We start from the raw sequence: 10,724 nt of genomic DNA on the forward strand, positions 1-10,724 counted from the left end.
ATGTATTGAAATAAAGTTGCGTCATGGCAAATGTATAATAACCTCCAAATATTATTCTAACATTCCCCCCTGTTTATTCTACATTTGCCCCAAATATTATCATCAATGGAATTTCCAAAGATTTAATTCCATCAAATCATTAGCTTGATAGCAAATGTAAACCCCTCTATTTTTCTTTGTTTAACTTTAATGTATTTGAGCGTTTTGGATTAACGAATAGGATCTCCCAGGTAAATTCAGTCGTCGTCATCAACTTGGTCATCACTGTCTCCTCCATCACCAGCACCTCTGTAATTAATCAAAGGATATATTTCCTGTCGTTTGGAATTTGTTGGAGCGAGAGCTGTTGAGATAAATCGGAAAAGCAAAACGCGAATGCAGGGAATACAACAACATCCACACAGTACAAGGATTGAGGTGAACATTGTTATAGAAATCATTACAGAAAATACCATATTTTTATATTTACCAAACGTTTTGTTCCACCACTCATGCAGAGGTAGTCACACCTGAGTGTTCCTTCAGCTTATGCTTCAGGGTGCGCAAGCCTGCAATGGCTCTTGTGAGGGACCCTTCCGGAGAAGTGTTGTTAGGAATGAAAGTACAACATTGATCCCCAATCATGGCGCAAACCCCTCCTCTCTCTGCCAACAGCATGTCCACCGCGATGCGGTTTTGAAATGCCATGAGTGATGTTGCTGCCAATTGTACTTTTGGACCAATTTTACGTCACCCCAGATGGAAGGACGACGAAGGATCAATTGTTCTTTAATAGCTATAAATCCTTCTTCAATGAAGTTCCCCAATCCTTGCACGTTATAGTGTATGTAATTTATTCGATCCACATTCTTATTCGGTGTAATCCAAAGAAGAATGGACTCGAACCCTGCCGCGATTTGATTTACCAACTCATACTCATCTGGTACGCCCCTTGGTTGGCCAAATGCATCCAAATAGGTCATATCACCATCCCTCCAGGAAGCACTTCGTCTTTTCCTGGCGTAATAATAGGGTTATTCGTGGGCTTCAACTGCCTTCCGAATGTCCCCTGCTGTGGATGGAAAAATAGACACTGGTAAGAGAAGTGACACCAATGCACAAGTTCCAACTGCGTCCTTTAATGAATCAAATAGTTTAGTACCCCGCACCACCACCACACATCGCTGCGTGGCAGTAGTGTACCTGCTTGGAGTACAGTTGTCTTACACCACTTGTGTTCCTGTGAGATTAACACAAGTAAAGTTAGCCACTGCCACATCGGTAGAAAAGATAGGCTTATCTTTCGTTGCCTTAATCGCAGCGTACACATCATTCCAAGCAATGCAGTCCGCATTAGGTGTTAATTTCATCATTACTTCTAAAAGGCATGTTGATGGAAGAGCTGTTGGAATTACTCATAGTAATGGTCTCGGACACATGCATGAAACACAGCTTTTAGTGCAACCAAAACTACACAACACAAAATCTCAATTTTTTATCCACGCGAAAATCATGTCAACCGAGAGACCCCTAATAGGGTAGGGTTGAGATGACTTTTTACAATGCACAAGGTGTATGTTGCTTGGGGAAACTGTCCTCGTTTTGGGCTTATGTTTCCCTGACAATTGTGTCGAGCACAGATCATACAGGCTCTTCAAAAAATCTTTTGAGAAAAAATTAAACCCATATGTTGTATAAAATTGGTTTATCTGTCTTACCATACCATCCCTCCTGTTTGACATGTGTGTGACAACATGTGTCAATATTGCGAAAAATATTTTTTGGAAGAATTGTTTTTTTTTTTTTTTTTTTTTTTTCTGAACTGACATATATGCCATTAGTCAAAGTAGCTCCTTTTTCTAGCCATAGATTTTCTCTTGCATAAGACTTTGTTGTTACATGTCTGCAAGGATGTTGCCTCGCAGAACGTTATCTATCAGCGCACACACAGCCACACCTATGAATGGCTTGGTAGCTGCTTCTTTTGCTGTCTTATCTTTCCTAAAGTAATGTCATCAGTATCCACAGTATGTGCGGAACATTTAAATGTTGCAATTTGGTTTTGTTATTTTTATCTAGTTTCCGTCTTTGTGCCATTGTCATCCAAAATTCTGTATCTTCATATCCGTCTTTATTCACCTCTTTTTTTTTTTTTTTTTTTTTTTCTTTCTCTCCTCTCTTCGTTTTATTTTGTAAGTCGACTATTTTTTGTGTATTAAGCTGACCAGCGAATTTATATTTTGTTTTCCATGAGTTTAAATGTTTTACTTTTTCCGGACATTGGCTTTCTATAAATTTCCAGTCCTTACACGTCAATTGTTGTTTCGGATCCTTTTTGCTAGCTTTTTTACTGTTTTGATTTCCCCATTTTGCAAGACAGTGGTACACCTAGGGTGACTAACCTGTCCTCCAGTCCCTGAACAGGCTGACAATTACTCTGTTTTAGGTAATTCCCAAGCTTCTGCTTCCCAGACAGTTGTCAGTTAAATTTCCTGTTCCAAAATGAGGTTGCAAGCCTCCATGCACACTTTTCCATTCACACTATTTTTTTCCCCCTTTTCCTTTTCCCCTGTTTTCTCTTTCCATTATTTCTCTTCCCTTTTTTCCCTCTTTTTTTTTTTTTCCCTTTCAAACGCGCGTGGAGGATACACCCCTGTTATCCTCTATCAGTTTTATAGACTATCTCTGTCTCTTCACGTAACATTGACTAGTATTCTTACGGTTTTACACAGTTTTAAAGACTTACTCTGTCTAGTCGTAGTGGAGTCCGCCCTCCAGTATCCACGGAATTTAACTACTTATTTGCAGAGGAGTCCGCCCTCCTGTTATTGCGGAATTTAACTACGTACCTTCACATGCACACATTTATCACACTCATTCATCACATTCGGACTTCACACACTCACCCAAGATGAGCTGAACGTCTCTCTCCGCAGCCTCCCTTCAACTTTCAACATCCAGTAGCAAAGTCGAGGACCAGGTCCAAAAAAAAAGAAAGAATCCTTATCTTGTCGTGGCCACGATTGTCCCCGGTCGTCGGCTTCGCCCCTGGACGCCTCCAGTATGTTGGGTTCACGGCTCTGAAGGACCAATTTTATGTCAGGTTCGCCAATTTGACATATAGGGTTCATAGCTGAAAAGAGAGACACGCAGCCTAAGTGGAGACAGAAAGGTTAACAAAGTTTATTTGGCAACTTCATCTCCCTTCTGTTCATCGATGTTTTTCATACATTCCCTTTTATAACATCGAGGAATCAGATTACACTTCGAGAAATCAGATTACATTCAAGGGTGGTACAGTTCGTCTTCTCAAAAGCTGGTTTGGTCCGGTTTATCATTGGTGTGTCGTCGTGGGTCGCAGCTGACTTTGACGTCAGCATCTCTTATCAGGACCTAGCACGATGTTGCTTGCTTCAGACTTTGAGGCCAACTTCTTTATCAGGACTCATCACGATGTTGTTTACTTCATCCTCACTTCTGAAGAAGTGCCACCGCCCTTCTTTTCAACATGATATGTGCACCATGTATTGAAATAAAGTTGCGTCATGGCAAATGTATAATAACCTCCAAATATTATTCTAACAGCTTCCTAACACTTGGCTGCCTTTGCATGCACGCCATGCTTAGCACCCTAGATAGTACTGTTTTGCTTACTACAATCAAATTTTGGCTAAAAATCGAACAAAACCATTTAACTTATGATCAAGAATTGTTCTAATTGTCTTTGTGAGCTAATGCAGCCATTTATTTTCCTCTTTTTTTGTCCAAAATTATAACTTCATTGCAATAATTAAAGAAAAATGAAACGCCTGTGGCCCTGCAAAAATATTCAAAACTACATGCAATCGAATTAGCCTCTCTGTAATTCTGTCCCCTGCCCACTGCACCACAGACCTTCATCATTGACGTCGTCTTATGGAAGTTTGTGTTCAGCAGAGACAAGCAGGGCATCACTCCTGCTGCCCCACCACCACAGGTTGGGTAAAACTGATCCTATTCTCGCCCTTTTATCTTCCTTTTGTGTGGTGTTGCCTCATCCTTTTTATATGACATCATGATCAACCGTAGTAATAACTTTGCAGCGGTCAACTTAGCAAAGCCCCCCTCCCTCGGTCTTATAACTGCATAACCTACGTGCTCCCTCAGTCCGCTACCTCTCCTGTTGCAACTTGCTCACCTCAAAGCTCTACTTGCTGCATTTCCCTCTTCATTCCTTATTACGAGTCTATATGTCATTCTCTCAACAGTCCCAGTTACCCATCTCTCTACCTTCAGTGAATGTGTTTGAACAAGGCTAATCTTCAATGTCTTCACCAATAAGTTCATATTTGACATCTTTCCCTTAAAATATAAAGTTGTGCTGTGGATAATCTCCTGTTTTATCTGTTAGTCCATACGCTTTTTTTTTTCATTTTTGTAGTTTAAAAGGTTGTGTTTGACAAAAAACTTTCACAGCAATTTGTCACTCTCAATTTTGTTTTTAAGTGCATGCAAATATGTTGTAGTGAAATAGTATGATGCCTATTGCCTAACGTGTTAGAAATGTATTTATTAGAAGGTCAGAAAGGGAAGCAATACCCAATCTGGTGACATATTTATCTACTAAAAATAGAGTTGACAGAAATCAAGACTGATATCTTACTGATGTGCAATGCATTTTATGTTGCTGACTTTTGAAGGTTTTCAAACAATGAAAGAAGGCAGAAGAATTAACCATCGTAGTGGTTCTTTCTTCCAATCACACACGTTTATCCCAAAAAGGTGTAAACATTTGAGAAGACTGCGCTTTTGAGGTGCCTTTAGGCTGCATCTAATAAATTAGGAAATGGCTTTTGTTTTGGTAGTTAAAGAACAGTGCTGGCTTTGTGTAGCACTTGTTTTGGCTTTTCTCTGTAGACAAATGCCGTGAGGGAAAGAAAAAAAAAAGATTTCAAAAGCAAAGAATTCTCTTTGTGCGCTTCAACTTGTTTGGCTACTCAACTCTTCTTGAATTCTTTCCCGCGTATGTCATGTGCACAAACTACAGCTGGGCAGCCTTCTAACATCAGCTCACAATGCATTGCAAACTCATTGAATATATACTGGTGCATCTCAGTGAATTGGGATATTCTGGAAAAGTTCATTTCAGTAGTTCAATGTCAAAAGTGAACCTCTTAAATTATTTTTATTTTTCTTTTTTTTTTTTAGAAAGTCAATTTGTACCTATTATTTTATATCAACAAACATTCAAAATGATTTTTATGTAATATTATTATATAACATAATATCATGTGCTTCGCTTTTTAGATTGAACTGCGGAAACAAATTAATTTATAGTTTAATTTTTTGACATGCACCTGGATATGAAGAGGTACATTTGTATCATTTTGGGCAATAGTTAAGAGTAGTGCATTGTGTAGTGTTTCATATTGCATGCAAATGAGTGTGTTTTTGTTGCCTGTGATTTGAAATATTTTCGAAAAACTCCACATTTTGTGACATTAGTTAATGAAATCTACCTCACCTACCCCCTGACGTTTTATTGCATTTTGCTGAAATGAATATTTTATTTATGTGTGGGATTGTGGATATTTCAGATAGGCATTGAGCTGTCAGCATACAAGTGCTGCCCAGGCAAGGTGGCCCGCAAGGCTCGCTACATGCATCTGGCCAAGGAGCTCAGTGTGGACCCCGACTGGCCCCCAAAACCAACCACTACTACTGAAGCCAAGGCCTACCCTGAAAATGGTTCCTCTTATCAAATTAAGGGTGTTTCCTAGCATCCCCAAAGCCCCTATCATTAGCCAGGACTTTGCATACTGGAACTATCAAAGCAAAGAGTATGTTTGCACATGAACTTATTGAAGCACTCACCTGATCTCTGCTTGTCACTGGTCCTGATGATTGTATAATACTGTAGCTCCCAAAAGAAAAAATCAACCACTCAAACACATTTGAATGATGATGTCTGGTTCAGCCACTTGTGAGGGTGAGGTCCTCGGTCAATGAAACAAAATCATTTTATCCTAATATTGGAAGTGAGGTGGGGCGGAGGTTTAATAAAAGCTATGGCCATATTAAGATATTGAAAAACTTAGAGATGCAACTTAAATAATATATTTGTATTTTTAAAGTTTAGGAGTCAGACTATGAGAGTGCCGAGTAACATTTTGGAATCTTGAAAAGATTTTTCGTGTCACAAAGTAATTAAGATCGACCATTTTTCTTTGTAATTCATGTCCTTCTATGAGTAAAACAGTAACTTTAGAAATAAGTGATTGACTTTTGGGTTAATTGTGTTAGATTGCTCAGTTTTATCACAGTTCTGTCACTCCATCTTACGTTTCGGGGCATTTATTTATGAAGTGGGTTGGATAACTGGTGTTTAGCTGCACGTCCTGCTTGCTACTGTGTGGTGGTCATTAACATCATTGTGCAGTTGATGTTAAATTTCAATAAGCTCTGCATTTGACTAGATGTGGATTTATAAATGGCAGTTTTGAAAAATAATTGACTGATCCCACAGAGGTTATTTAATCACAGTCTACTTTGTAGCTGTACATCTTTTAATGGTGGAAACCCCCTTCCAAACAACATGGACTGGATTGTTAAGACTTGTTCCTGTTGACCATACAAGGGTGTGCACTGTAGCAAAACACTTTTTTTTTTAAATTTTCAGATATCATTCGGACAGACCTGATCTTATCATCTTTTGACATCTTAAGCGCTGCAATTTTTGCAAGCGTTTTGTGTATCTCCCTCCTTTTTGGCCCACCAATTGACATTGAAGCATTATTGTGAATTTACCACCTGACACGTTTGTCTATCACCAACTCCTCCAGTTCAGGCCCCGTCTTGTCTTGACTGGTTTTGCGCAAACCCCGCTTCAAGGAGTTTGATGTTTTCATCAGTGATGGTAGTGTCAGAAGAACAAATGCTGTGTGGTTTGTCTCGAAAAAATCCTGTTTTGAAAAACTAATTAAAAATAGGGTGAATCATCCTCCACTTTGGAGCGGTGTGACAGCCATTAAACTAGTGCAGAACTGCAGTCTGGGCCAGAAAAACTAATTGCCAGGCGCCAATTTTGCAACGCTGTGCCAATGTCAATTGGCGAGCCATGGTCAATGGAGTGATATTCGTAGAAAAAGTGCAAATCCCAAGTTAAATACTGAAGAAGTTGCATTTGTCTGAATAATACCTGAAAAGAAATACAAAAAAGGATGTGTTTAGTTATTTTTGGGACACCCTGTATTTCTTTTTACGAGTTTTACACTCTATAGTCATCCCGGTTAGCTAGTAAAATATGGATTAAATCACAGGAACTAAGCACAGTGAACACTGCTGAACTCTATTGACTTTCTGGACAGTGAGAGACTAAAAGACAATCTATATTTTCTTGAAACCAGCCAGCAATTGATGTTTTCCACATAAATAGACTAATATTTTGATGTCATGCTACCAACAACCTGCCTCTGAGACTCAAGTGTTCATCCTAAATTTTCAACATAGCATTTGTTTTGCTGCTTCTCGCCAGTCATTTTGCTGATGGCCGCAAGTGTGATGACTAATGTAGTCAAAAGTTAAACATTTATTGTGCTTTTAGTGGCAAAATGATTTGGTTATTCAGAGACTGTTCATGCGTATATGTAGGATGTTGAAATGCCATCGAGCTACCGCAAATTAAATGGTTGCAACTGTAGAATTGTGCTTTGGGAATGTTTCTCCAAAGCACCAAAAATACAAATTGCGAGCCACTGCTCTTTTTTTTTTTTTTTTTTTTTTTAACCTTACAAAAAAGAAATTCTGTGCTCATCTAAACTATAAATCTCTTCCTATGGAAGAATGATTAAAGGTGCACTGGTAATGCATTCTGCATCTCATCAGCTCATTGCTTTGCCATGTTGAAAGGAACCCTTGTGCACACTGAAACCGTTTGTCCATTTAAACACACACATTTACACAGATGCTTTATATAAGGGCTATGTAATATGTTCAGTGCTCTTATATTTTTAAAACGCTGTTCCAGAGAAATGTTTGCTAGTATCTGACAATATATTATTTGGAGCAGTGCGTTTTTAGATTGTTAGCTGCCAATGGTGTGATAGAATCAGATGGTATGTGTAGATACTTACGTCGTTAGCAAACTGATGGGAAAGGAAAGATTTGCACTGCATTGATTTCAAGCCGCTGATCTTTTGCAGAGTACCAAGACAGCGTGTTCTTTTTAGGCTCAAGCATTACTCTAAAATAAGGACCCAAATTTGTAGTCTGCAATGTCTGAAGAAGTTATTTGTGATGTTGACAGACGTATGTACTTCTATTCATTTTTTTCTGTGTCCAACCCCAATGTATTCTCATGGTCTCTGTGTCCAAACAGTCAATATGATGTGAGAAGATTGTGCATATTTTGCGAGTATCTTACATCATGTGTAGATTAGTTAGCATTTTTGCCCCGTACAAAACAGCATCGCAAAATATTTTGGTGGCATTAAAAGTGCTGACGTTTCTCTTAAAAGCCATTTTTAAATCGAATTTGTATCAATATCAGATAACATTTTTAAGTTAACACGTCTATGAAACCCGTGACCTGTTCTGTTTTAATAAGTAGATTTTTTTTGTTATGTGTGCAATGTCATAATGGATGGGATGGACCTGATGTGCCCAAGCTCTTTAATATTTGCTTAATGGGCCGACCACCTAAGGCACAAATGGATTGTTTTGAAGACCGCAACATGCTCCCAACGCAAAGCTGTTATTGTTTTCAGACATTTGCTATTGTCTTGATTGGTTATTTGAGAAATAGAAAATAAGATGTTTTGACATTTTGTGCATGGTAACTCCCATTTGAACTGAACAAGAGTTGAGTATATGAAAATTTGGATTTAGTCTGAATTATATTTTGAGATGTACTGTGTGTGGATAAAAATCTGAATATTTGGTCTAAAATATGTATTTCTTTTCTTCAACTACTAAGGGCTAGTGTTGTGGTACTTTTTTTTTTACAATCAAGCGTTTGATTGATTTTTTTCATTTTTTTTACATTTATTTGTATGTTCACTTTCATATCAAGTTAAATTAATTTCTACTTTATCTCACTTGGGAATGAATCATGGGCATTTTTCTTTCAGTGTTGGATTTAGTTAAAATCGAAACTAGGTTGCTGCTATTGCTTGGATCAAGATTTATCAGGCTCGGGTCTATGATGTACACGGTAAAGCAAACTTCTACTGTAAAACTTAAAGACAGTGAGAAACTGATAAATGCTAATCTCAAAGAATTGAATCAATTGCCACTGCTTTGTAACAATTTGTTCATTGACTGTGCACCTTCATAATGAACATTTAATTTCTAACGCTGAATGTCATTTTAATACCTTGCTGAGTGTAAATATTAACATTTGTTATACGCTACAAATTTGCCTTTTTTTGTGACTGCTATATCGACACCTTGGATTTATGTAGAGATGTTTTAAATACAGGTACAACAATATGCTGACAGGTAGGATTTGCTTCCTATTCTCATGTTTCGTTGACAAACGGTTAAATGGCATTTGAGTCAGCCACTGAGTTTATAGGCTCAGATGGATGTTTCCTCAGGGGTATATGTATATAACAAATAAAGAATATGATCAAAGTTGTTACTCGAATGCAAAGAGGCGTCTTTATTACTGACCAACTATCAGTACAGCAAATGGGATCTGCTTTAATTGACAGCTTCTGCATATCAGTGATCGACTCATATTGGATATATATTTTTTTATCAGCAGAGATGTACATTGTGTTAAACTGTTTCTACCTAATAATTTATTGTGTATTTATGATTTTATTCCTCCCCCTGGATATTGTATTTTAGCCTTTTTGTTTCAATAAATGTTTTAAAACCATCATTTACGTCTTCAAGTAGATTTGTGCCATTTGGTAGGATATTGAACAATGAATTCTCATTTGAGTACGGAATTTTACAACCAGTATCATGCAGAACATCAGAATGAGTATTTCTTCTTATTAACATTGCTGCCCCTTGACTTTATTGATATGCACCTCAGATAAAAATGAATTGTCTTGACATATTCAGTTCCCCTGCACAATCTAATCTTGAGTATAATAGCTCTAACAAACATCCAACTGACTCAATAAAGAACAATTGCTCAGTATTGAAAGTACCGAAATGTTATTTCGTTGCAGCTAACCGATTCCGCTAGTATCGGAAGTGAGAGCAAGCAGCGGATGGGGCCCATGGAGCGGTGGCCCCCGGGCATCAACGGCACAGCACGCCGAATATGCATTTACTGGCATGAAGTTACACCCCCCGACCAACACCGTGCAAAGATTATTTTTCGGGCGCATGAAAATCAGCCGTTCACCCCGGCAACAAATGTTTTGCACGCCACCCATTGGACGTCATGAAGAGCTATACTGTTACTGTTCTGTATACCCATCAGAACACTACTTAAAATACCTATGAAAAAACCTGTAGGCACTTTTGATCATGAAAGTTTGTGATGGATATTGTTGCGCCCACATAGTAGACCTTATTTAAAAGACAGAGGAAGTGTTTGTTAGAAATAGTTGTAAAACGTGTGAAGTAAACATTGATAAATACAATTCAATACAATAAAACTCAAATGCTTAATATTTCACAAATTATTTGACGCCCTTTTTAAATGTTTTTTTCGCCATCATGGAATTATTTTGTTATTTGTTTAATATTTCATTTATTTCGGTTCTCGAAAGAGCATTGAATAGTACAGCTAAATTGTCTTTAGC

The 10,724-nt window shown here is 37.9% G+C and overlaps 1 protein-coding gene across 3 annotated transcripts in view; it reads left to right on the forward strand.

Moving 5' to 3' along the window:
- Window positions 1–10,514, forward strand: part of atp13a3 (ATPase 13A3) — a 39,071-nt gene extending 28,557 nt beyond the window's left edge. The window contains exons 33-34 of one of the 3 annotated variants that reach the window (XM_088312321.1): window positions 3,872–3,955; window positions 5,556–9,844. In XM_088312321.1, the coding sequence (XP_088168447.1) occupies window positions 3,872–3,955; window positions 5,556–5,738 (267 nt within the window). In that variant the 3' untranslated portion in view covers window positions 5,739–9,844. Of the gene's footprint in view, window positions 1–3,871; window positions 3,956–5,555; window positions 9,845–10,142 lie in introns of those variants that run through there. The other 2 variants (XM_088312322.1, XM_088312323.1) reach the window with 2 other exon arrangements.
- Window positions 10,515–10,724: the final 210 nt, after the last annotated feature.

Source organism: Idiotropiscis lumnitzeri, chromosome 13, assembly GCF_059441095.1.
Source record: "Idiotropiscis lumnitzeri isolate Australia: NSW breed Sydney's pygmy pipehorse chromosome 13, RoL_Ilum_1.0, whole genome shotgun sequence".
NCBI classification, from domain to species: domain Eukaryota; kingdom Metazoa; phylum Chordata; class Actinopteri; order Syngnathiformes; family Syngnathidae; genus Idiotropiscis; species Idiotropiscis lumnitzeri.